The 27,778-nt window shown below is 44.4% G+C and overlaps 1 protein-coding gene across 3 annotated transcripts in view; it reads right to left on the reverse strand.

The window, feature by feature from the left end:
• Positions 1 to 5,096: 5,096 nt before the first annotated feature.
• Positions 5,097 to 27,778, reverse strand: part of camk1da (calcium/calmodulin-dependent protein kinase 1Da) — a 317,135-nt gene continuing 294,453 nt past the window's right edge. For all 3 annotated transcript variants that reach the window (XM_072241028.1, XM_072241026.1, XM_072241027.1), the window contains 3 exons: positions 19,952 to 20,039; positions 15,193 to 15,331; positions 5,097 to 12,909 (listed from right to left, as the gene is read on the reverse strand). In XM_072241028.1, coding sequence (XP_072097129.1) covers positions 12,782 to 12,909; positions 15,193 to 15,331; positions 19,952 to 20,039 — 355 coding nt within the window. In that variant the 3' untranslated portion in view covers positions 5,097 to 12,781. The remainder of the gene's footprint in view (positions 12,910 to 15,192; positions 15,332 to 19,951; positions 20,040 to 27,778) is intronic.

The raw sequence follows: 27,778 nt of genomic DNA on the forward strand, positions 1-27,778 counted from the left end.
ATCCAGAGCAACTTGCCTGCAATGCCTCACTTTATGGTATAGGTCATGTCACATGTTATGAGTGATGGGAGTGAACACCCCATAGCCTTTGCATCATGTTTCCTTACCGCTGCAGAGAAAAATTACACACAGATTGCCAGAAAGGACAGTCTGGTTTGGGGTGTAAAACATTTCATCTAGTACCTGCATGGGAGGGAGTTTACCCTCATTACTAATCATCAAACACTGGTGTCCATTTGCAATCCAGAGAAGGGTGTTCTACTAACAGCAGCTCAAATGCAGAGATGGGCTCTGTTTCTAGGAGGACACAATTGCAATATCAAATTCAAGAGGGCAACTAATCACAGAAATGCTGATGGGTTGTCTTGTCTACCATTGAAAAAAGAAATGCCTATAAAATTACCAATGAGGACACCCCCCCTTGATCTATTCTATCAATGCAGATCAAAAGTCTCCCTATTACAGCTGAGATTATCCAAAGGGAAACAAAAAAAGATCCCAGATTGTCTCAGGACTACATGTCAACCCAAAGTGGCTGAATGTGCAGCAGAAATGCCAGTTTTTACCAGCACCTGGATGACCTTGCCCTTGATGGAGGTTGGCATATGTGGGGATTGAGAGTTGTTGTACCATCCAAGATGAGAACTAAAGTTTTGAAGGAGCTATATGCCAGTCATTGAGGTGTGGTTAAAATGAAGGTGTTGGCTTAAAGCTTTGTCTGGTGGCTTGGGAAAGATCAGCAGATCGAGCAACTTGTTGTGCACAGTTCAAGATACCAACACATCCAGAGGAAAGCTGTCCAGAGCTGTCCGATCCACTTCCTGCAATTTCAGAGTCAACTTCTACAGCCAACATGGAGGAAGCCCCAGAAATGATATTGTTTAAGTTCGACCGCCGGTTCTTTGTCCCCCAATACTACCTCTCCAGCGTTATTTTCCAGTGGTCAAATATCCACTCCTGCCTCTCTTTTACTCATTGTTTATCTGAAAAAACTTTTGGTCTCCACTTTTATATTATTGGCTAGCTTTAGTATCCTCTTTTACATTATTGGCTAGCTAACTAATATATTTCATCTTTCCTCTCCCTATGATGTTTATAGTTACCTTCTGTGGTTTTTAAAAACTTCCCAATCCTCTAAATTCCCACTACTTTTTGCTGTATAACATAACCTTTCTTTTGCTTTTATGCTGTCTTTGACCTCTTATCAGCCACAGTTGTCTCATCCTCCCATTACAGTATAATACTTATTCATTTTTGGGATATATCTATCCTGCACTTTCTGAATTGCTCCCAGAAACTCCAGCCATTGCTGTTCTGCTATCATCCATGTGTCTCCCTCTAATTAACTTTGGCCAACTCCTCTCTCATGCCTCTATAATTCCTTTTACTCTACTGTAATACTAATACATCTGACTTTAGCCTCTCCCCCTCACACTGCAGGGTAAATTCTGTTATGATTACTGCCTCCAAACAGTTCCTTTACCTTAAGCTCTCTGATCAAATCTGGTTCGGTACACAACACCCAATCCAGAATTGCCTTTCCCCTAGTCAGCTCAACTACAATCTGCTCCAAAAAGCCATCTCATAAGGGTTCTACAAATTACCTTTCTTTGGATCCAGGACCATAATGATTTTCTGTCTGCATTTTGAAATCCCCCTTATCTATCGTAACATTGCCCTTTTTACATGCCTTTGGAATCTCCCTTTTTAATTTGTATCCCACTGTTCAGAGACCTGTATATAACTTCAATCAGGGTTTTTTTTACCCTTAGATTTTCTTAACTCTGCCCCCAAGGATTCTAAAACTTCCCATCCCACATCACCACTTTCTAAGGATTGATTTCATTTTTTTACCAACAGAGCCACTCCGCCCCCTCTGCGTACCTGCCTGTCCTTTTGACACAATGTGTATCCTTGGATGTTAAGCTCCCAACTATGATCCTCTTTCAGCCATAACTCAGTGATCCCCACAACGTCACACCAGCCAATCTCTAACTATGCTACGAAATTATCTACCTCATTCCATATGTTGTGTGCATTCAAATATAACACCTTCAGTCCTGTATTCATCACCCTTTTTGATTTTGACCCCATGTCACACTTCAACTCCTCCAACTGACTGCAATTTTGCCCTATCATCTGCCTGTCCTTCCTCACAGTCTCACTACACACTTCATCTACTTATATACCTAGTGCCCCATCATTCTGGTTCCCATTCCCCTGCCAACTGTCTATCTGACCAAATATCTCCTGTCTATTTCCCTCCTACTTGCTGCCTGACCCCTTCAGTTCTTTCAGCTTTTTGTATGATACTTTCTGTAGAGTAGTTTACTTTGTTCTGTTTTGGCATTGGTTTATTATTATTGTCATGTGTATAGTACCAAGATACAGTGAAAAGTTTATCTTACGTACAGTTTATACACATTGAATTATGCTAGAATAAAGTAAAGAAATAATAATGCAGAATAAAATGTAAATGCTACCAAAAAAGTGAAGTGCAGGTAAACAATAAGGTGAAAGGTCATAACAAGGTAGATTGTGAAGTCGAGGGTCCACCTTGTCATAGAAAAGATCCATGCGAGAGTCTGATAACAGGGGGACAGAGACTGACCTTGAGCCTGGTGGTATGTAATTTCTGTATCTTCTGCCTGCTGGGAAAGGGAAAAAGAGAGAATGTCTGGGGTGGGTGGGGCCTTTGGTTATGTTCTCTGCTTTACTAAGGCAGCAAGACGTGTAGAGAGAGTCCACAGAAGGATGGCTAGGTCTTCCAATGTGCTGAGCTGTGTCCACGGCTCTGCAGTTTCTTGTGGTCACATACAGTACACAGCAGTTGCCAAGCCAAGCCATTTTGCATTGGAGAGGATGGTCTCTATGGTGCACCAATAGAATTCGGTAAGGCATTTTCTATGAGGCTACGTTTCAGTTACGGTTCCAGTGAATGGTTAGGATCCGGGGTGTGCTCCCAGAGGGATAGAGGAAGCACGTCCAAAACACTGCAGCTACTGGAAGTCTGAAACATAAACAGAAAGAGCTGAAAACACCCACTGAGTCAGGCAGCATCTGTGGGGAGAGAAACTGTCAATATTTCAGGTCTGCGACTTCCTTGTCCGAACCGGGAGAGAGAAGTGGGTAGGAGTGGTTGGGGGGATGTGGGAAGGAGTGGGAGGGGGGATGTGGGAAGGAGTGGGAGGGGGGATGTGGGTGATATGCAAAAGGAAGGGAGTGTCTGTGATAGGATAAGGGAAATGGCTGATTGGGGTCAGTTACCTGCACATTAAGCTACCTTGGGTCTGTGCAATGATTTGTTATTCGATTGATAATGATATATCGTGGTGGAAACTGCTGCTACTGGTAGCCATGGTAATGTAGCGGTTAGCTCAATGCTGTTAGAGCTCAGGATGTTTTGGAGCTTGGACTTCAGTTCTGGTGCTGTCTGTAAGGAGATTGTACGTCCTCCCCGTGATCGTGTGCGTTTCCTCCGGGTGCTCCAGTCTCCTCCCACAGTCCAAAGACGTACGGGTTAGTCGGTTAATTGTTCACTGCAAATTGACCCGTGGTTCAGCCAGCGTAGCTGGGCAGTATGGCTCATTGGTTGAAAGGGCTTGTTCCACGCTGTATGTAAAGAGCGGCACTGTAACGTAGCGGTCAGCACATCACTGTACTGTGCCAGTGACCAGGGTTCAATTCCCACCGCTGACTGTAAGGAGTTTGTATGTTCTCCCTGTGACCCGTTTCCTCCCATGTTCCAAAGACATACGCGTTCATGGGTTAATTGGTGACTTGGGTGCAACTGGGCAGCGTGGGCTCGTTGGCTCGGGAAGGCCTGTTATCATGCTGAATCTCTAAGTAAATATAGACATAAAAGTGAGTGAATGTTTGTGGGTGGGGCGCCTGTCAGGAGGGGGCTGCTGGCTCCTCACAAGCGGTCATTCAATAACAATGGGATCATCTGCATCAGCTGATCAACATTGGCGAGATCCTTCACGTCAGCAAGGAAGTAACATTGGCCCTTTGAGAAATGGGCTGTGTCTCAAATAACAATGAGACGGTGTGCAGGCAGGAGAGAGAGAAAGCCTAGTGACATTTTGTCATGACAACAATGTCAGCAACACAAAATAGCTGGTCACATAGATGCACCTATCCAGATGCATCATGGGTTGGTACAACAACTGCTCTGCCCATGAGCAGAAGAAACTGCAGGGAGTTCTGGACACAACTCAGTGCATCACAGAAACGAGCCTCCCCTCCATGGACTCTGTCTATACCTCAGTGAAACAACCAACACAATCAAAGTCCCCATCCACCCCACCCACTCTCTTCTGCCTTCTCCCATCAGGCGGAAGATACAAAAGCCTGAAAGCATGGACCACCAGGCTCAAAAGTTCAAAGTTCAAAGTACATTTACTATCAAAGTATGTATACATATACACTTGAGATTCATCTTCTTACAGGCAGCCACAAAACAAAGAAACACAATAGAATTCACAAAAAAACCCTCAGAACTAAGACCGTCATACATCCGATGTGCGAAAAAGAATTAACAAATCATGCAAACAAAAATATCAAATAAACAATCCACAGAACATGGACAAAAAGAGAGCTTCTATCCCACTGTTATCAGACTACGGAATGGTTCCCGAGGTGGTTTGCTAGAATGCTAAAATAGACTCTTGACCTCACAATCTACCTTGGATATGATCTTGCATCTTATTGTTTACCTGTACTGCACTTTCTCTGTAGCTGTTACACTTCATTCTACATTCTGTTATTGTTATTCCTTGTACTACTTGAATACACTGTGTAATGATCTGATCTGTACGAACGGTATGCAAGACAAGTCTTTCACTGTATCTCGAATCATGTGACAATAATAAACCAATTGCAGTTCACTATGCAGTGTTACAATTACAGAGAAAGCACAGGTAGACAAATAAAGTGAAAGGGTCACAGTGAGATAGATTGGGAGACCAGACGTTCATATTTTAGTGTTTGAGAGATATCTTCAAGAGTCTGATAATATTGAGTGCTGGTTTAATGCCTTATCACAGTGTTGGATCATCTTTAAAAAACCAAGCCAAGAACATAACAACGTCTACGATGATCAAAACTCAATTTATTTGTGGGAAACAATTTATTTTCATAATTCCCAATACATTATAAATTGAAATTATGTATACATGATTGTCAAAGGCAGAGACCTGGACAGGTTGGTTACTATATAAGCCCCATTCTCAATCTGCATTACCATTGCCAGAAGTATTAGACAAAGTGTAAACTCTCGCAATCTATTCATTGCATGCATGTTACAATACTTACTGAACAAAATGTGAAAGGAAACATACTGACTAGAAAATCTGCAGTAATATTTTTGCCACACAGACATTCCTGATATGAAGAGTATATTCTGAAGCTCTTTAAACATGCCACAAACCTTTGAATTATGAAAAGTGAATGCTTGTCATTAAATCTTCCTTTGTTTAATTTTACAAGGGGATACTTTTTAATTATTGGGATTGGTTTCTTAAGGTTTGCCCGACACCGGCCCCCTAGGCCGAGCCAACGTAGTAGTAGTCCTTAAGGTTGTCATAGCCAGGGTTGGGGTTTGGGGGGGGTGAGGGGGTGAGGTTAGTGGGGATAAGCTCCCACCACCTATTAAATGCTCCCAAAGGTGTGTGTTTCAAACAGCCTCTGGCTCTTGGCCTTCACGTGTGACTTAGCTACTAAGCCCACTCATGGGGAAGGTTTTTGGAGTAAACTCCAAGCAAAAATCCAGTCTCTAAGGCAGTCCTACATTGAGTTCAACACTGTCTGGCAACCCCTGCAACACCACTGGTGCCAAACTGTATCGGTCCCTGCTGTTCCTTTGGATTCATCGGCAGCGTGGAGAGGGGCACACTGCTGCATGGGCAACACGTTGTACTGCCCTGACTTGCTTAAGCCAGCTAGTACGTAACATCCGTGGTCAATCCTGGCCAACGGAGGGCCTCACTGATAATTGAAACCTACTTTTACTTATCTGTGCCTGAGTCCCTGCTTTTACAAGTTGGACACCCTACAAATTCCCACACAATATAGCAAGAGATTACCGGGAAGGTTGTAATATATATATATATATTTTTGTTGTGCCATTCATTTGGTCAAAAAAAAATAGCATTCACTGCCAAGGTGCTAATAAAGCCACTCACCAAAGAAGTTTCAAGATCTGTTGGTTTGTTTGGGCACTTATGAAGTCTGAGTAGGGAGACTGATGAACTCTTTGACTTCACCTACGCACCAGCGGCACTCCTTGACTTTATCCATGCAGCAACGTTCTGCCCTGTTGTATTCTTGACCTGACATATTTTGAAACACTTGCTGAGTGACTTGACCGTGGCTCCTACCGTCAGACATCGTAAGCTTCATGTAAACAAACACTGAAATTCACAGGCAGCTTGTATACACCAAACACAGATTGAGCTTTTTTTTACAGAACCCATTAAACCATCTTCTCAATGCTGGATGAGTATAAAAAACTGCAGATGCGGGAGATCTGAATTAAAAACAGACAATGCTGTAAACACTCAGCTGGTCAGGCAGCAACTGTTCGGCCTGTGATGGCAGGGAACTGCAAAGAGTTATAAACACAGCTCAGCACATCACAGGAACAAAGCTCCCCTTGTGGAAGCTGTCCTTTGTAAAGCAGCCAGCATAATTAGAGACCCCACCTACCCCTGACATTCTCTCTTCTCCCTTCCCCCTGAACTTCTGCGAATCTGCTGCAGGCTGATGACGGCCTGCCCTGGGGTTGGAGGACTGTGTTTGTACGTGGGTAGCTGGCAGTGAGTAATGGGGCTTGTTTTGCTGTTGTTTGGTTGCTTGTTGTGCTCCGCGATGTTCTGCCGAGCACTGCAAGCATGTTACCTTGGTACCGGAATGTGTAGCGACATGTGCGGGCTGTGTTGGTTATTAACGCAAAACAACGCGTTTCACTGCATGTTTGATGTAAATGTGATAAATAAATGAATCTGAATGGGAGTAACATTTAAGGGTGAAAAAAGATCCAACTTAAAACATTATTTCTCCTTTCCACACAGATGCAGCCTGATATGCTGGGCGTTTCCAGCGATCTTCTGCTTTAAGTTCTCATCACTGAAGTGGGATAACAAGTGTAAAAAATATTCAGTGGTTAAAAAAAGGGGTTTGGCTGCAGGTTGCTTAGATACCATCAACTCATGCAATCATGCACTTATACATAGGCATCAATTCACAGTTAAATCTGAATCCGTTCTCAAATTAATTTCAACTGATAACGCACTGATAGTTTGCACCTTTGAATCCAGCCATATTCAATACTATAGTCACTCGAAATGTGATGACGTCAATTCTGTGTAGATCTTGTAAGGAACAAATAAGAATTATTTGCTTAGACTCAGCATTTTTACTGCAGTGAATTTGACGCTTTACCAGAGTGTGCCCGTTTGCAACTGAACAAAATATTAATAAAAACTTTGGTGCTGATAATTTAGACTTTCTATTGTCAGCAACCGCAAGGAAAGTTATTTTAAGGGGCCTTGAGTGCATTTATCAACAAGGTAATCACATTATTACTGTGCTAATATTGTAGAAGCTATCAATTTACTTTTGGGAAAATACACTTAGCGGCCACTTTATTAGGTACACCTGCTCATTAATGGAAATATATGATCAGCCAATTATGTGGTAGTAAATCAATGCATAAACATACATAGACATGGCCATGATGTTCAGACCAACATCAGAATGGAGAAGAAATGTGACTTTGACCGTGGAATGATTGTTGGTGCCAGATGGGGTGCTTTGAGTATCTTAGAAACTGCTGATCTCCTGGGATTTTCACATGCAATGATCTCTAGAGTTTGCAGAGAACGGTGCAAAAAACTAAAAATAAAATATCCAGTGAGCAGCAGTTCTGTGAGTGAAAATATCTTGTTAATAAGAGAGGTCAGAGGAGAATGGCTCGACTGGTTCAAGCTGACAGTAACTCAAATAACCACGTGTTACAACAATAGTGTGCAGAAGAGCATCTCTGAGCGCACAGCACATCGAACCATGAAGTGGTTGCAACAGCAGAGGACCAGGAACGTACACTCAGTGCCTACTTTACTAGGTACAGGAAGTGCCAAATACAAAGGCCTCTGAATGAACCTTCTGATATCGCAGTCCCACTCACTCTCCTGATAATCTCAATCCTACTCACTTTTCTCCCTCTAGACCTATAGATAAAGTTTGATTAGTTGATTTCTCAAGGAACTTAATTTACCAGGAGATTTCTCTGCAATTTACCTATATTAGCTGTTAGTTATTTTTATTAAACTGGAAGGTAACCGATGAAAAAAATGTACACTTAACCAAACTTCATGGACATGAAATCGCTACGGTTATATTTATTGCAGGTGTACATTGTCCTTGCCCTGGTAGTACTGCTGTACTCACCCTGGTGATGGAGTTACATCCACTCTGTATCCTGGTGTATCTATCCTGCTGACAATGGTACACCCACCCGGGTGATACTAGTGCACCAACTTATTCATAAAACCATAAGACACAGGAGGAGATTTAGGCTGTTTGGCCTATTGACTCTGCTCCACCATTCCATCAATGGTGATTTATTATCCCTCTCAACCCCATTCATCCACCTTCTCCCTGTAACCCTAGATGCCCTTACTAATCAAGAACCTACCAACTTCCACTTCAGATACACCCGATGTCTCATTCTCCACAACCATCAGCAGCAATGAATTCCACAGATTCACCACTCTCATGCTAAAGATATTCCTCCTTGTTTCTGTTCTAAAGGGACATCCGTGTATTCTAAGGATGGAAGGATGGACCCTCTTGGTCTTATAGGTTACGGGGAGAAGGCAGGCGAAATGGGGTTGAGAAGGAAATGGATCAGTCATGATCAAATGGCAGAGCAGAGTTGATAGGCCGAATGGCCTAATTCTGCTCCTATGTCTTTATCGTCTTATGGTCCTTGGCTCCCTACTATAGGAAACAATCTCTTAAAGTCCACTATAACTAGGCCTTTCAATATTCAATATATTTCAGTAAGATTCCTCCTCATTCTTCTAAACTCTGATGAGTATAGGCCTTGTGCTATTAAACATTAACCCTTTCATTCCCAGAGTCATTCCCGTCAAACTCCTCTAGACCCTCTTCAATGCTTGTACACACTTTCTTACTGATACATAGAACTTATTGCTACTGGTACACATACCTTGTTGCAGGAGAAACTGTTGGAAAAACCTCTTAGGGTTGGAGCAATGATCGCTTGGAAAGGCCGGGACCAATTTGGAGGAGTCAGCGTGGTTTCGTGTATGGGAAATCACTCTTCACAACTCTGATTGGGTCTCTTGAGGAGATTATGAAGAAAAATGGTGAAGTCAGGGTGGTAGATGTGGTATAGATGGATTTTAGCAAGGCTTTGGACAAGGTCTTGCTTGATAGGTATATCTAGAAAGTTAGGGCACGTGGAATCTGAGGTGTTTTGGCAAACTGGATCCAAAATCGGTTTAGTGATAGGAGGCAGAGGTAGTGGTAGAGGGGCACTTCTCTGACTAGAAGCCCGTAACCAGTGGTGTGGCTCAGGGATCAGTGTTGTGAACGCTGGTTGTCATGTATATATAAATGACATGAATGAGAAGGTCTGTGCTCTGCTAAGGAAGTTTGATGACAACAGAATTGCATATAGCGAGGATGGTTGCTTGAAGATATATGGGAGCCATTGAACAGCTATGGAAAGTTGGGTGGAGTGATAGCAAAGGGAACTTAATCCAGTTAAGTGTGAAGTAATGCATTGTGGCTCCTCTAATACCTCAGGACATACACAGTGAATGGGACAGACCTTAGAAACTTTGATGTACAGAGCGACCTTGGGGTATGAGTGCATAAGTCCCTGAAATGGGTGAGACAAGCAGATAGGACAGTAAAGAATGCACGGGGCTTGCTTGTCTTCACAGGCAGGAACAATGAGTTCAAGAGTTGGGACATCACATTGAAGATGCTCAAGACACAAGAGATTCTGCAAATGCTGGAGATCTTGAGCAACACACACAAAAAGCTGGAGGAACTTGGCAGGGCAGGCAGCGTCAGCGGAGGAAAGTACAGTATAGAGGGATATCTTTTACACAGAGACTGGTAAATGCGTGCAGTGCCCTGTCAAGAGTGATGGTCAAGGCAGTTAAATTAGAGACATTTAAGAAACCCTTAGGCAGGCAAATGGATGATAGAAACATGGAGGGCTATGTAGGAAGGAAGGGTTATATTGAATTTAGATTAAAAGGTCAGAAAAACATCGTGGGCTGAAGGGCCAGTACTGTGCTGTGGAGTTCTGTGTTCTAACCAATGGACAGGCTGTGTCCCAATCTTATAAAAAGAACTCTTGTGTGGTTTCCCATAAATCCAGCCAAACCACATTCACTGGTTCTCTGCTTTCTATCTCATGCATTCAGCTCTGAAGCTTGTTAAGGGTAATTTCTCCTTCAGAGGTGGGCTGGTTATGGAAGTGAACCATCATCTGAATTTCTTCTCTGGTTTGCTGCCACCATCTGCACCAACCCACCCTGGCCACTAACTGTAAAGGCAAACCTGCCCGTTCAGGGTGGCCACATTGAACTCACCCCTCCTGAGAAGCACTGTGCTGAAAAAAAAAGAGTGATAACCATGTTAATCCCACCAACCATGACATCAACATCTCAGAGGGTCTATTCCAGGCCCATCACACCAGTGCAATTACAGGAAATGCATGCCAACACCTCTGCATCATTAGGAGTTTGAGGAGATTTGGTACAGCACCAAAGACTGGCAAATTTCTACAACTGTACGGTGGAGAGCATTCTGAAAGTTTGTATCACTACTTGACATGGAGGCTGTAATGCGCAGGACTGACAAAACACTGCAGATGTTTGTAGACTCAACCAGCTCCATCACAGGCACAACCCTCCCCACCATCGTGGACATCTTTAAGAGGCAGTACCACAAGAAGGGGGCATCCACCATTCAGGACATGCCATCTTCTTATTATCATCAGGGAGGAGGTACAAGAGCCTGAAGGCACACACTTAACAATTCAGAAACAGTTTCTTTCCCTCTACCATCAGATTTCTGAACGGTCCATGAACACTACTTTGTTATTCCCTTTTTCATGCACTATTTATCCATTTTGTAGTTTATAGTAATTTTATGTCTTGGCGCTCTACTGCTGCCATAAGACAACAAATTCCCTGACATATAAACCAGCGATATTAAATCTGATTCTAATCCCGATCCTGTATTCCCGGCAAAATAAAACAAACCTAAATTTTAAAAATGCTAAAAATAGCTGTGTAGCAGTGATAATCCCTGCCTCTATCAGTCTTCCAGGGAAAAGTTTGTGGCCAACACATCTCATATATCAATAAATATTGTTCTACCCTCTCCGGGGCTAACCTAAAGAAAATGCTAACATTAATGTTGTAACAGCAAAGCCTTTCGACAATATGATTTGCAAGCTGACTCTCTATTCAACCATAGGAATAAGAGTGTTTTTTTTCTTTTCCATTCACCCAGAGCTCCTCTAATGCTACAAGAGTGCTATTTCCTTGCCTATATTCCCTTAAGATAAAACTGCTTGGAGAAATATATATCCTCTCAATTCTGATGTCATCTGATAATCATGTCTGACATTGGCCAAGAGAAAAGCTAAAACAGCTTTTAAAATGATCCAGGTCACCACAATATAAAAGTTAAAATTCAGCACCAAAGAATTCTGGCACATTGTTCGGGGAATGTCTTGGAACTGAGGAATGTTGTTCAAATGTCGATTAATTTAAGCAGATTTAGATTTAGCAGAATGATGCTCTCCCTAAGGAAAGATTTCAATGTAACCATGTTTATCTTTAAAAATGGTGCAAGAATTTCTGATCTTCTTTCCAACAAGAAGTCTTTTAGAAAGGCACAACTAATCTCACTCTCAGATATGTAGAATTAGCTTAGGATGCATCTACTTCTGTCTGACTGAGTCACACTGAATGTTAACTAAAAGCATAAAAAACGAGATTAAAAATTTGTAATGGTGCAATAGGACATTGGCAGATAATCTATAAAGTCGACTAACCAAAGATAACTTTTCTATATGTAACCAGACACATTCACTAGAGCTGGAGTTAGCAAAGGTGATGTTATGTTCTAGCCCTGAATAGTTAAAAGACCTTGTCCAGTTTAGGACCATGAAATAGTTTTAGTATAGAAGATTTTAAACCCCAACAGGTTTTGTATCACAGCATTTCTGTTTTGACTGTCAGTGCACTGCTGCTTATCAGAAGCTGCACAATCTTACAGTGTGAAGGGGTTCTGCATTTTACGAAAGTCCCAGGAGAGACGAGGAACTAAGAAGAACACAAGAGATAAGGAATGGCTTGTGCAGTCCAACTAATGTCCCATTCCTCGGTGAATGTACGTCCAGGAGAAATGCTGCTGATTTGGAGAAAAAAAACATTGTACAATTACCACAGAACGACATTAACTGTTGACTTTAGATAAGGTGAACAAAACATTGCTAGACTCATATGCGCAGCACCAGATACTGTTAAATCCACCAGCACATGACTCAATGCAATTTATGGTACATATATTGTATAAGAGTTACAGTATAAAATATGGCCTTTATAAATCCTCCCTGGGATCCCTCTAGACTTCAGTGCACATGCAGTGTGAGATCGCTTGAATTCTGGGATCCATCACAGTGATGTCGTTTCCCATCATGTATTTCTGTTGAAGCCACTTGTCATTTGCTCCCGGTGTGTACTGTGGTTACTGACGTAGGTCTTGCCCGCTGGTCGGATCCTACCAGCGATATAACAGAAGGAGAGGATGCAGCCGATGCTATGCTGCAGGCGGTGGAAGATGAGAGGCCTGCAGGAAGTCATGGAAAATGTAACAATGAGACTGATTAGCAGCAGAGCATATTGGTGTTAACAATTCTTCTCCCCACCACCCACAGATGCTGCTTGACTCACTGAGGTCCTCCAGCAGATTAGCCAGTGCCCCTGGTTCCAGTGTTCACTTTTCCTCGCGTCTTGACATCATAAAGGACCCTCACCATCGCGGTGACTTTATTAGGAGCTTGAAGGGATTTGGCATGTCAACAAATACACTCAAAAACTTCTATAGTTGTACTGTAGAGAGCACTCTGACAGGCTGCATCACTGTCTGGTATGCAGGGGCTACTGCACAGGACTGAAAGAGGCTACAGAAGGTTGTAAATCTAGTCAGCTCCATCTTGGGCACTAGCCTACAAAATATCCAGGATATCTTTATGGAGCGGTGTCTCAGAAAGGCAGCGTCCATTATTATATATATTTTTTTTTTCTCTCTCTCTTTTTCTCCCTCTGTCCCTCTCACTATACTCCTTGCCCATCCTCTGGGATTCCTCCCTCTTTCTTTCTCCCTAGGCCTCCCATCCCATGATCCTCTCATATCGCTTTTGCCAATCACCTGTCCAGCTCTTGGCTCCATCCCTCCCCCTCCTGTCTTCCCCTATCATTTTGGATCTCCCCCTCCCCCTCCCACTTTCAAATCTCTTACTATCTCTTCTTTCAGTTAGTCCTGACGAAGGGTCTCAGCCCGAAACGTCGACTGTACCTCTTCCTAGAGATGCTGCTTGGCCTGCTGCGTTCACCAGCAACTTTTAAGTGTGTTGCTGTCCATTATTAAGGACCTCCAGCACCCAGGCATGCCCTTTTCTCACTGTTACCATCAGGTAGGAGATACAGAAGCCTGAAGGCACACACTCAGCGATTCAGGAACAGCTTCTTCCCCTCTGCCATCCGATTCCTAAATGGACATTACCTCACTTTTTTTAATACAGGTCGACCTTCACTAATCCGACTACCTGTAACTCGGTTCCTTCGATAATCTGGCACTGATTATGCTTAATGTGATCCTTCTGTAATTCAGCATTTTCACTAATTCGGCACTCCCCAAGTCCCAAATGCCAGATTGGTGACGGTCAACCTGTACACAGTATTTCTGTTTTTGCACTTTTTAAAAATCTATTCAATATATGTAATTGATTTACTTGTTTATTTATTATTATGCTTTATTGTATTTTTTATTATTACTATTTTTTCTCTCTCTGCTAGATTATGTATTGCATTGAACTGCTGCTGCTAAGTTAACAAATTTTACGTCACATGCCGGTGATATTAAACCTGATTCTCATTCTGATTCTGATTCTGACATGCCCTCCTCTTGTTACTAACACTCAGCTGGCTCAGTCACATGCACAACGCTCCCAGCCATCGAGGACATCCTCAAAAGCCAATGCCTCCAGAAGCGTCCATCATGAAAGATCCTCAGCACCCAGGACATGCCCTCTTTGCAGTATTACCAGCAGCGAGGAGGTACAGGGGCCTGAAGACCCTAAGGAACAGCTTTATTCCCACCACCATCAATTTTCTGAATGGTCCATGAACACTACTTCATTATTCATCTTTTGCACCATTTATTTATTTTTGTAACTCCTGGTGATTTTTATGTTTCGCTGACATGAAACAGCAAATTTCATGATATACACTCAGTCTGTACCTAATAAAGTGGCCACTGAGTGTGTAAGTTCATGGTCTTCTGCTGCTATAGCCCTCAACTACAAGGTTCAATGTGTTGTGCGTTCAGAGATGCTCGTCTGCACACCACTGTTGTAACGTGTGGTTATTTGAGTCTTGTCAGCCTGAACCAGTCCGGCCATTCTCCTCTGACCTCTCTTATTAACAAGGCATTTTCGCCCACAGAACTATTACTCACTGGATTTTTTTTGCAGCATTCTCTATAAACTCTAGAGACTGTTTTACATGAAAATACCAGGAGATCAGCAATTTCTGAGATACTCAAGCCACCCCGTCTGGCACCAACAATCATTCCGCGGTCAAAGTCACTTAGATCACATTTCTACCCTATTCTGACGTTTGGGCTGAACAACAACTGAACTTCTTGACCATGCCTGCATGCTTTTATGCATTGAGTTGCTGCAACGTGATTGGCTGCTTAGATATTTGCATTAATGAGCAGCTGTACAGGTGTACCTAATAAAGTGGCCACTGAGTGTAGATCAGTGATAATAAACCTGATTCTGGTTTGTTCATTTCCACCACCCCTCACCCCGCCGACAGACGTGATGCTTTACTGTAAATTACTCACAATCTTTACGAGACGTGACATCGGGCAGTGGGTTGGTGGGTCTGCGGCTGGCTTGACCGTGCAGCGATGAGCCTTCCTGGCTGCTGCCGAGCTGCAGTCTCCTCATATGACGTATCACCGCCGTGGCGTTAAACGCTTGCTGAAAACAGGCGAGACTTTAGTCTATAAACTCCATGGAAGCGAGATACATTTGGAACACACAAAGTGCCGGAGGAACTCATCAGTTCAGGCAGCATCTGTGGAGAGGCAACGTTTCAGACTAAGACCCTTACACGGCCTGAAACATCGACTGTTTATTCCCTTCCATTGATGCTGTCTGACCTGCTGAATTCCTCCAGCATTTTGTACGTGCTCATCAACATTTCAATCATCTGCAAAATCTTTTGTGTTAGGGAAATATTTTCAGTGTGGATTTCCCCAGAACCTAAGGGGCCCATGGATTAACTATGAATATTACAGAACACTAGTCCCTATGTGGAATACAATAATTAAATACCAGGTCTAGTAATTCAGAGACTTGGAATAATGGTCCAAAATTCATATTATGCCATGGCAGATTTAGAAATTAAATTCAATCAGTAATCTAGATTTCTTTTAAAGATTTATTCTTTTATGTGACTGTGAAACTGTCCAACTCCAATAGTTATCAAAACTGCACCTCCTTCCACCCTGTCTCTTATGAGTACACCATCCCCTTAACTCAATTTCTCTGCCTCTACCACAACCTACCCTTCCCTCCCACTCTTGCCTCTCACCCCTCCTCACCTGGATCTTGCCCTCCCCCTCCCCCTCCACAGCAACGCACACAAAATGCTGGAGGAACTCAGCAGGTCAGGCAGCATCTACAGAGAAGAATAAGCAGTTGAACTTTTGGGCCGAGACCGTTTATCAGGACTCCCCCTCCAACTCTTTGTACCGTCTATCTCCCCACTTCACTTTCAGCCCAGATGAAGGGCCTTAGCCCAAAATATCAATTGTCCCTCTACAGATGCTGCCTGACCCACTAAGTTCCTCCAGCAACTCATTTATTTCAGTCCAGATTGCACATTCTACATTCTCTTGTCTCTCAAAACTCGCCACTTTGTAAAACCCATCCAGGTTACCAGTGCCTTTCAGGAAGGGGAATCCGCCACTTTTACCCATATGTGACTCCGGGTTAGTATGGACGACTGGAACACTCTCTCTCTGATAATTTCAGGCAGGCATAAATGGATCAGTAATAAATGCTGTCCTTGTCTAAATTCCCAATAAGTTCATTGGTTGATAAAGAGCTCCTCCCCAGAGGGAGTTTGGAGTACGATCTCACCTGGTCCTTCAACAAGACATTTTTAGTCAAGAAAGCACAGCAGCGTCTCCATTTCCTGAGGAGATTGAAGCGACCTAGGCCTTCCCCCTGATTCTAACCAATTTTTACAGGAGAACCATTAGGAGTGTCCTGACCAGCTCCATCACTACCTAGTACAGGATTTGCAAGGCATCTGATTGCAAGACCCAACAAAGGACTGTGAGGACTGCTGAGAGGATTATCAGGGTTTCTCTACCATCCATCCAAAATATTTATCAAGTGCACTTCGTATACGGGACCTTTGGCATTCCCAAAGATCCCTCCCATCCGTCTAACAATCTCTTTGATCTCCTACCGTCAAGCAGGAGGTACAAGTACTGTTGGGATAGGAAAGAGTTTCTTCCCTCAGGCCGTGAGACTCTGAACCACCCAGGTCTCATCATATATGAAGTGCCAGTAGTGTTATACTATAAGACAAAACCATAAGACAAAGGAGCAGAAGTCGGCCATTCGGCCAATCGAGTCTGCTTCACCACTTTATCATGAGCTGATCCATTCTCCCATTTAGTCCCACTCCCCCGCCTTCTCACCATAACCTTTCATGCCCTGGCTACTCAGATACCTATCAATCTCTGCCTTAAATACACCCAATGACTTGGCCTCCACTGCCGCCCATGGCAACAAATTCCATAGATTCACCACCCTCTGGCTAAAATAATTTCTTCGCATCTCTGTTCTGAATGGGTGCCCTTCAATCCTTAAATCATGCCCTCTTGTACTAGACTCCCCCACTATGGGAAACAACTTTGCCACATCCACTCTGTCCATGCCTTTCAATATTCAAAATGTTCTATGAGGTCCCCCCTCATTCTTCTAAACTCCAAAGAATACAGTCCAAGAGCGGACAAACGTTCCTCGTATGTTAACCCTCTCATTCCCAGAATCATTGTAGTGAATATTCTCTGAACCCTCTCCAACGTCAGCACATCCTTTCTTAAATAAGGAGACCAAAACTGCCCACAGTTCTCCAAGTGAGGTCTCGCCAGCGCCTTATAGAGCCTCAACATCACATCCCTGCTCCTATACTCTATTCCTCTAGAAATGAATGCCAACATTGCATTCACCTTCTTCACCACCGACTCAACCTGGAGGTTAACCTTAAGGGTATCCTGCACGAGGACTCCAAAGTCCAGTTGCATCTCAGAACTTTGAATTCTCTCCCCATTTAAATAATAGTCTGCCCATTTATTTCTTCTGCCAAAGTGCACAACCTTACACTTTCCAACATTGTATTTCATTTGCCACTTCTTTGCCCATTCTCCCAATCTATCCAAGTCTCTCTGCAGACTCGCTGTTTCCTCAGCACTACCGGCCGCTCCACCTATCTTTGTATCATCAGCAAACTTAGCCACAAAGTCATCTGTTCACTTTTGAACTTGGGTCATATATGCACCTTACCATTTGTTAATTTTTTATGGTAATATTGCCTCACGGGTTGTGTGAGTTATATGTACTGTGTTGTGCACTTTGGTCCAGAGGGATGATGTCTCATTTAGCGGTATACATGTGAATGGCTGATTGACAATAAACTTGAACCTGAGTTTCAGATTCATTCAGAAACATTCAGTGAAATGCATTGTTTGTGTTAACAATGAAGACTTCTAAGGGTGTGTTGCAGCTATTTTGTTGTGAAACACCTTAAAGCATTCAAACAGTTGTGAAGATTTTGGCATGGACTAGATGGGCTGAAGGGTCTGTAGCTGTGCTGTATTGCTCTATTAATCCATTCCTTGTGCAAAGCATTACCAGTTCAGATTCAGATTCATTTATTTTATCACATGTATTTTGAAACCTACAGTGAAATGCATCATTTGTGTTAACAACCAGGACAACCTAATGATGAGATGGGGATTAATAGTTTCCTGTCAATGAAAAGACATAACATTCCAAAACTGCTCACAATACTCCAGGTGTGGTCTGACTAATGCCTCATAGAGCCTCATCATTACTTCCTTGCTTTTACATACGATTCCGCTTGAAGTGAATGCTAAGGCTGCATTTGCCTTCCTTGCCATCATTTTGAACCATAAAAGGTACTTGAATAGGTACATGGAAGTTTTAAAAACATATGGGACAAAGGTGGCCAAAAGGGACTAGCTAAGGTGGGCATCTTGGTTGGCATTGACCTGTTGGGCTGAGGGGCCTGTTTCTAGGCCTTAAGATGCGAAGGTCTCGGGTCTTGCTTGCTGTTGCTTCCCCTGAGCTGTCGAGTGGGATGGAGGACTGAGGGAGGTGACGTGGCCCATTTCCAAGCTCTCTCCTGCTGGCCTCACCCTCTGCTGGCCTAAACAGTGTTTTACATAGTTCCAATATGCCTTCTTTACTCGTATAGTCAATGTGTTTGACAGATAGTGAAACAACTTTCAGACTCAGTGTCTGAGGAAGGATGAGCTGGCATTGGAGAGGATTCGAAGGAGGTTCACAAGAAAATGATTCCGGGAATAAAAGGCTTAATGTATCAGAAGCATTTTATGCTTCCGGGCCTCTATTCGATGGACATCAGAGGGATAAGGGGGAATCTCATTTAACCCTATCTGAATCTTGAAGGCCAGGATAGAGTGGATGTGGAGAGGATGTTTTAATTAGTAGGAAAGCCTGGGATCGGTGGGCAAAGCCTCAGAGTAAAGGGGCACCTCATTAGAACTGATTTGAGGAGAAATTTGTTCAGCCAGAGTGTAATCAATCTGTAATTTGTTGCCACAAAGGGCTGAGGAGGCCAAATTATTGGGTGCATTTAAGGCAGAAATTGATAGGTTCTTCACTGGTAAAAAGTTAATGTTTACAGGGAGAAGTGGGGAGAATGGGGTTTAAAAAGAATCAGCCATGATTGAATGACAGAGTAGGCTTGATGGGCTGAATAGCCTAATTGTGATAGTCTGACCCTTGCAGGACAAGTGACCAAACGGAGCACAGCAGGCTTCCAGAAACAGAAGACAATCTTCCGTTAGTCACGCTCGACGTCAGGACAATCGAGGTATGGGGAATGGGCTGCCCTCTATTGGGACAGCATGGAGGCATAGCAGTGAACACAGCGTTATTGCAGCCCCAGCAATTTGGGTTCAATTCTTTGGTGCCTGTTAGGACCTTCATACGTTCTCCCCATAACCACGTGGGTTTCCTCTGAGTACTTCAGTTTCCTCGCACATCCCAAAGACCTACGGGTTAGTAGGTTAACTAGTCACACGGGTGTAAGTGGAAGGTGCAGACTTGTTGGACCAGAAGGGTTTGTTACTGTGTTGTACCTATAAATAAATAAATAGACAGCTGGATAGAGTGGATAAATAAATAAAGAAGGGGTCTATTACACCTCCCTGATGGTGCGGACAGAAACCATCAGACAAACGGAGAAATAGGGCACTTGCTTTCAGGTCTCCATGCTTCCATAGCACTGAAGGAAATAAAGGTCTTTCTCACCCTCCATTTGCTTTTGGCAAAATTCTTCCTGATCTGGGCGCTGACTGACTCGTGAATATTCTTGTTCAGAGCTGTGTCTCCGGCAATCCTGGAAAAGAGAGGACACACGTTACCTCAGCCGTGCAGTGTCCCAGCGAGCCCCACACTCGATGCCTCGAACAGCTCTAGCGGCCTTCATTCACAAAAGGTACAGCTCAGAAGCAGGCCCTTCGGCCCATTGAGTCTACACTAACCCAATTATTCTCTGCACATTTGATACTGCCATTGGTTTCTGATTCCCATGTGTACCGAGATATAGTGAAAAGCTTTTCTGCGTTCCATCCAGACAGATCATAATTATATCAAGGTAGTAAATCTTGACAGCACATACCACCAGGTTCAAGAACAGCTTCCACCCTGCTCTTATAAAACTATTAAATGGTTCCTTAGTACAATTAGTTAGACTCTTGACGTCACAGTCTGCCGTGTTATGATCTTGCACCTTATTGTTTTGCTGCACCGCACTTTCTTTGTGGCTGTTATTTTGCATTCTGGTAGTACTGCATTACCTCAGTGATGTGATGATTTGATCTGTATGAACAGTCAAGACAAGCTTTTCAGTGCATCCTGGTACGCTGGTCCACAATAAACCAATTCCAGTTCCAGAATGTAGAATATCAAATATACATTACAATTACAGAGGAAGTGCAGTTAGGCAACTAAAGTGAAAGGGCCACAATAAGATAGATTGGGAGATCAAATGTTCATATTTTAGTGCATGAAAGAAACCTTCAAGAGTCTGATAACAGTGGAACGGTAACTGTCTTTGAGTCCAGCATTTCGTACTCTTAGTATCTTCCACCTGATGGGAGAGGGGAGAAGAAAGGATCACCGGGGGGGTCCTTGATTATGTTGGCAGATTTCCTGAGGCAGGAGGAAGTGTAGGCAGAGTCCATTGAGGGGAGGCTGGCTTGTGAAGGAGAGGGCCCAGCAGACTTTTCAGTTTAACACTTTTCTTGTAGCACAGTGACCAAAACCGAACATAATACTCCAAGTGAGGTCTCATCAGTGTCTTGTACAACCTTATCAAGACCTCCCAACTTCTATACTTAGCGTCTTGACTGATGAAGGAAGACCAGCCTATCAGCCACCTCCTTCACCACTTTGTCTACCTGTGATGCTACTTTCAGGGAAATCTTTACCAGCAACGATGTACCGTTCAATCACGACTGATATTTTCAACCTTCTTCCCTTGCCTTCCCCTTGTAACCTTTATCTTCTGTACCAACTAAAACCTTTCAACCTTTGCCTTAAATACACCCAATGACTTGGCATTCAGAGGCATCTGTGATAACGAATTCTACTGATTCACCACCCGTTGGCTGAAGAGATCTCCCCTCATCTCTGTTCTAAAGGGTTTGAAGCCATGCCCTTAGACCCTAGACTCTCCTACCGATGGAAACATCCTCTCCATGTCCACTGTTTCCAGGCCTTTCAGTATCCATTGAGATCCCTCCTCATCCTTCTGAACTTCACTGAGTACAGGCCCAGAGGTACCAAATGCTGCCCATACATTACGGTCCAAATGAAGAGCCTCAGCTCAAAACATCAACTGTTTATTTCTCTCTTTAGATGCTGCCTCACCTGCAGAGTTCCTCCAGCGATTTGCATGTGTTTACCACTCTAATCACTGTGCACTAAAATGGGCTTACTTTTCTCTTGTTCTAATTGTGTTCTTTCTTGTAAAAATCATATTTAATATACTGTTACGTTTTTCTAGTGAATGCTGTCTATACGATGCTATGTACCTGTGAAGCTGCTGCAAGATTTTCATTTTACCTGTGCAAACGTGTACTTGTGCATTTGACGATGAACTTGACTTTCACAAGTCATGCAGGGATTCCAATGAGAGTCTATTATTTGGTGATAAGCAGCACTTAAGAAACATTGGGGCACTTAAGAAATTCTTAGATAGGCACGTGGATGAAAGAGAAATGGAGGACTATGTGGGAGGGAAGGGTAAAATTTATCTTACAGTGGGTTAAAAGGTCAGTACAACATCATGGGCCGAAGGGCCTGTACTTCGCTGTAATGTTTTATGTTCTGCATGAATAAAGAATCAACGGTACCTGTGAGCCAGAGAAAATATTTCCAGTCGGTGCCCAAATCTATCTGCGGTACGTCAGCCAAAATTAACAACAGCTGGGTATTAACAAAGCCACAGAGGCCAAATTAGTTTCCACTTGTTTGATTCTGCGGTCTGGTCTGGGTCTGGCCACTTGCCTTACATTCTCACAGTAGGAACCTGAGGAATACAGGCTGAAACTCATGGAGCCCATCCCAAGCAATGTGCAAGGGGAATGTGGTAGGGTGAAAGAGCAGTCAGAAGTTGTGCCTCTGCTGATGTGCTGAGTGTTTTATATGCCTGGACAGTGGCATGGCAGCGTAGCAGTTAATGTAATGCTTTTCAGCGCCAGTGATTAGAAATCGGCCGCATTAGAACCACCGCCACTGTCTGTAAGGAGTTTGTACATTCCCTTTGGGCAATCTTGTTTCCTCTAATGTTTAAAACTTATTTAAAATTTTTAAAACTGTTCTACAGTAGAAGAAGGGGTAACGCACATATTATTGGAGAAACTCGTGGATCAGACGGCCTCCGTGGATGGAAGTGGTCAGGTCGAAACCCTTCATCTCAGGATAGAGGGAAGATAGCTGGTATAAAGGGGTGGAGCAAGAGCTGGCAGGTGAGAGGTGGCTTCAGGTAAGGAGGGGTGATGGACAGATGGAGGGTGGGTGGGAATAGTGACAGAGGCTGGCAGGTGAGAGGTGGCTTCAGTTAAGGAGGGGTGATGGACAGATGGAGGGTGGGTGGGAATAGTGATAGAAGCTGGCAGGTGAGAGGTGGATTCAGGTAAGGAGGGGTGATGGACAGATGGAGGGTGGGTGGGAATAGGGACAGAGGCTGGCAGGTGAGAGACGGATTCAGGTAAGGAGGGGTGATGGACAGATGGAGGGTGGGTGGGAATAGTGATAGAAGCTGGCAGGTGAGAGGTGGCTTCAGGTAAGGAGGGGTGATGGACAGATGGAGGGTGGGTGGGAATAGTGATAGAAGCTGGCAGGTGAGAGGTGGCTTCAGGTAAGGAGGGGTGATGGACAGATGGAGGGTGGGTGGGAATAGTGACAGAGGCTGGCAGGTGAGAGGTGGCTTCAGGTAAGGAGGGGTGATGGACAGATGGAGGGTGGGTGGGAATAGTGATAGAAGCTGGCAGGTGAGAGGTGGATTCAGGTAAGGAGGGGTGATGGACAGATGGAGGGTGGGTGGGAATAGTGATAGAAGCTGGCAGGTGAGAGGTGGATTCAGGTAAGGAGGGGTGATGGACAGATGGAGGGTGGGTGGGAATAGTGATAGAAGCTGGCAGGTGAGAGGTGGATTCAGGTAAGGAGGGGTGATGGACAGATGGAGGGTGGGTGGGAATAGTGATAGAAGCTGGCAGGTGAGAGGTGGATTCAGGTAAGGAGGGTGATGGACAGATGGAGGGTGGGTTGGAATAGGGACAGAGGCTGGCAGGTGAGAGGTGGATTCAGGTAAGGAGGGGTGATGGACAGATGGAGGGTGGGTGGGAATAGTGATAGAAGCTGGCAGGTGAGAGGTGGCTTCAGGTAAGGAGGGGTGATGGACAGATGGAGGGTGGGTGGGAATAGTGATAGAAGCTGGCAGGTGAGAGGTGGCTTCAGGTAAGGAGGGGTGATGGACAGATGGAGGGTGGGTGGGAATAGGGACAGAAGCTGGCAGGTGAGAGGTGGATTCAGGTAAGGAGGGGTGATGGACAGATGGAGGGTGGGTGGGAGTAGTGATAGAAGCTGGCAGATGAGAGGTGGATTCAGGTAAGGAAGGGTGATGGACAGATGGAGGGTGGGTGGGAATAGGGACAGAGGCCGGGAGGTGAAAGGTAGGCGGTAATACATGGCTGCAGATGGCAGAATCTGACAGGAGAGGAAGGTGGAGCACGGAATAGAGGGAGGGAGGTGGGAAGGGCAGATGGGAGTAGTGGGGAAGGGTACACAGGGGGTAATGTTGAGAGAAGGAGAAAGAAACAAGGTGATGGGGGCAGTTAGATCAGGAGGTGAGAAAAAGGGGACGGAGGAGAGTAGTTGGAGAATTCAGTGTGAATGCCACCAGGCTGTGGATGTCCCAGGTGGAATATGAGGAGCTGCTCCTTCAACATGAGGAGAGGCCTTCGACCCATCATATGCCTGCCGACTCTCTGTGCAGCAATCCCACAATCCCTTTCCCCTTGCTCTCTCCGCACTGCCCTGCTGAATATCATCTCTCGAGGGTCTTACCCCATTCCCTTGTGAGGGGCTGATTGCTTCTGCCCTCCACCCCTATAGGGAGGGAGTTTAATTATTGCCACTCTCTAGTTAAGATGTTTACCCTCTCCCTCCCTGCCTCTTGGCCATGACACTGAACCCTCACCATCTGGCAGTGGGAAAGTCCAAGCAGGAATAGCTTTCCTGCATCTGTCCCTGTTGAAATCTGCAATAAAAGCAAAATGCTGGAAAAGCTCAGCGATTCAGGCCAGCATCTGTGGCTGTAAATCTGTAAATTTATTGAGCAAAGCTTTACAGATGTACATTGGAAAGTGTTCTGACTGGTTGCATCTGCACCTGGTACGGAGGGGCCACTGCACAGGATCGGAAAACACTGCAGAGGGTCACAAGCTCAGCCGGCTCCATCGTGGGCAATGGCCTCCCCACCTTCGAGAACATCTTCACAGGGCGATGCCTCAAAAAGGCAGCATCTATCGTTAAGGACCACCATCACCCAGGACGTGCAGTCGTCCTGTTACTACCAGCAAAAGGAGGAAAAGGAGCCTGAAGATACACACCCTCAGTGTTTTAGGAACAGCTTCTTCCCCTCTGCCATCAGATTTCTGAACGGATGATGAACTGACACATGAACACTACCTCACTATTTTTGCTCGCTTTTGTACTACTTATTAAACTTTTAAAATACATTTCTTATTGTTATTTATGTATTCCACTGTGCCGTTGCCACAAAACAAAAAAAATTCTCTACGTGTGTCAGTGATATTAAACCTGATTCTGACTCTCGACAGAGAAACAGAGTCGGCAGTTCTGGACAAAGACATTTCATTTGGACTTGTTCTTGGATCCGAAAAACGTTAACTGTTTCTCTGTCCACGGATGCTGCCTGACCTGCAGAGTGCTCCCAGCAATTTCTGCATTTCATTTGGATTTCCAACATAGAGTCACTCCATGTGGAAACAGACCCTTCAGACAAATGGCCCATGCCGACCAAGATGCCTACCCAAGCTAGTCAAGCATGACAGCGTTTGGCCCAAACCCTTCTAAACCTTTCCTATCCAAATATCAGTTGTCATTGTACCTGCCTTATCCACTTCATTCCACATATGTACCACCCTCTCTGTGCAAAAGAATATAGCGTGTAGATCATCGAACAGTACAGCTCAGTTAGGGCCCTTCAGCCCAAGACCTCTTAACCTACTCCACAAACAATCTAACCCTTCCCTCCGACACAACCCACAACCTTCCAATTTTCTGGAGATGGAAGCTTTAGAGAGGGAGTAGAGGTGATTTACTCAGATGCTGCCTGGATTTAGAGAGCATGTCTTATAATGGAAGGTTTATGATGGATACTGTTGGGGGAGATGTCTCATCAGGGGAAGGCAGCAGCAGCCGAGTTCATGGCACCATGGGTGGCTCTGCGGCACAGGAGGGAAGGAAAAGGAGTGGGAGAGCTATAGTAATAGGGGATATGATTATAAGGGGAATAGACAGGCGTTTCTGCGGCCGCAAACGAGACTTCCAAGAGGGTATGTTGTGTCCCTGGTGCAAGGGTCAAGGATGTCTCTGAGCGGCTACAGGACATTCTGGAATGGGAGGGTGAACAGCCAGTGGTCGTGGTGCACATAGGTACCAACGATATAGGTAAAAAACCACAGAGAGCGGTGAATCTGTGGAATTCTCTGCCACAGGAAACAGTTGAGGCCAGTTCATTGGCTATATTTAAGAGGGAGTTAGATATGGCCCTTGTGGCTACGGGGATCAGGGGGTATGGAGGAAAGGCTGGTGCAGGGTTCTGAGTTGGATGATCAGCCATGATCATAATAAATGGCGGTGCAGGCTCGAAGGGCCGAATGGCCTACTCCTGCTCCTATTTTCTATGTTTGTTTCTATGTTTAGCAAGCTGGGGTTTTTCTCTTTGGTGTGAATGAGGATGAGATGTGACTTGATAGGGATGGACTGTATAAGATAGTAAGAGTGGTTCACCGGATTGATTCCTGGGATGGCAGGACTTTCATATGATGAAAGACTGGATCGGCTATGCTTATACTCGTTGGAATTTAGAAGATTGAGGGGGGATCTTATTGAAACATATAAAATTCTAAAGGGATTGGACAGGCTAGATGTAGGAATATTGTTCCCGATGTTGGGGGAGTCCAGAATGAGGGGTCACAGTTTGAGGGTAAAGGGGAAGCCTTTTAGGACCGAGATGAGGAAAAACTTCTTCACACAGAGTGGTGAATCTGTGGAATTCTCTGCCACAGGAAACAGTTGAGGCCAGTTCATTGGCTATATTTAAGAGGGAGTTAGATATGGCCCTTGTGGCTAAAGGGATCAGGGGGTATGGAGGGAAGGCTGGTTCAGGGTTCTGAGTTGGATGATCAGCCATGATCATACTGAATGGCGGTGCAGGCTCGAAGGGCCGAATGGCCTACTCCTGCACCTATTTTCTATGTTTGTTTCTATGTTTAGCAAGCTGGGGTTTTTCTCTTTGGTGTGAATGAGGATGAGATGTGACTTGATAGGGATGGACTGTATAAGATAGTAAGAGTGGTCAGCCAGCATCTTTTTCCCAGGGTGGAAATGGCTAATACAAGAGGGTTCAACTTTTAGAAAGAAGTAGTAGGTTGAACTCAGAGGTATTTTTTTACACAGGGAGCGGTGGGTGCATGTAATGCACTACCAGGGGTGGCAGTAGAGACACAAACATTAAGGACATTTAAGAGGCCCTTAAACAAGAAAAATGAAAGGAAATGATGAAAGCAAAACAGAGTGTTCTATGGGAGGGAAGGATTAGATTAATCTTGTGGTAGGTTAAAAGGTCAGCACAACATTGTGGGCCGAAGGGCCTGTACTGAGAAGCTCTCCGCATGACCTCAGCTGTTCCCTGCTGAGTCACCACCTGCAATTTACGAGGGTGTAGGGTTTTTTTTAGTGTTTCTGTCGTAATTCAATCCAGCATAACTAGAGAGGTACGGAATGTGCAGTCTGTAATGGTGCAGGAGCCAAAAGCTCTGGACACACAAAGCAGCTGGAGGCACAGTGCCACGCAGGGTTATGGATCAGGAGCTGGGAAGCTGTATGTCGCTGCCGTGTACTGTGCACCTTGGGGACACGTGCTGTCAATCAAAGATTCGAGATTCAATGTCATTTATCACTTGTACGTCGAAACGTATAATGTGTTAACAACCAACGCACCGGAAAAGCCCTAGCTCAATCAACCTCTCCTCATAAAACATACACTGTAATTCAGGCAGCATCCTGGTAGATCTCCTCTGAGACCCCTCTAAATATTCCACAGCTTACCTATAATGAGGCAACCAGAACTGAACGCAATACTCCAAATGTGGTCGAACCAGTTTTATAGAGTTCAGCATCGCCTCATGGCTCTCGAAGCCAATCCCCCAATGAGTGAAGTCCAATACAACATACACCTTCGTAATCATCCTATCAATAACTATGCTCATGGATCCCAAGATCCCTCTTTTTCTCCATACTGCTACGAATCCTGCTGCCTCT

This window comes from Mobula birostris, chromosome 23 (genome assembly GCF_030028105.1).
Source record: "Mobula birostris isolate sMobBir1 chromosome 23, sMobBir1.hap1, whole genome shotgun sequence".
NCBI classification, from domain to species: domain Eukaryota; kingdom Metazoa; phylum Chordata; class Chondrichthyes; order Myliobatiformes; family Myliobatidae; genus Mobula; species Mobula birostris.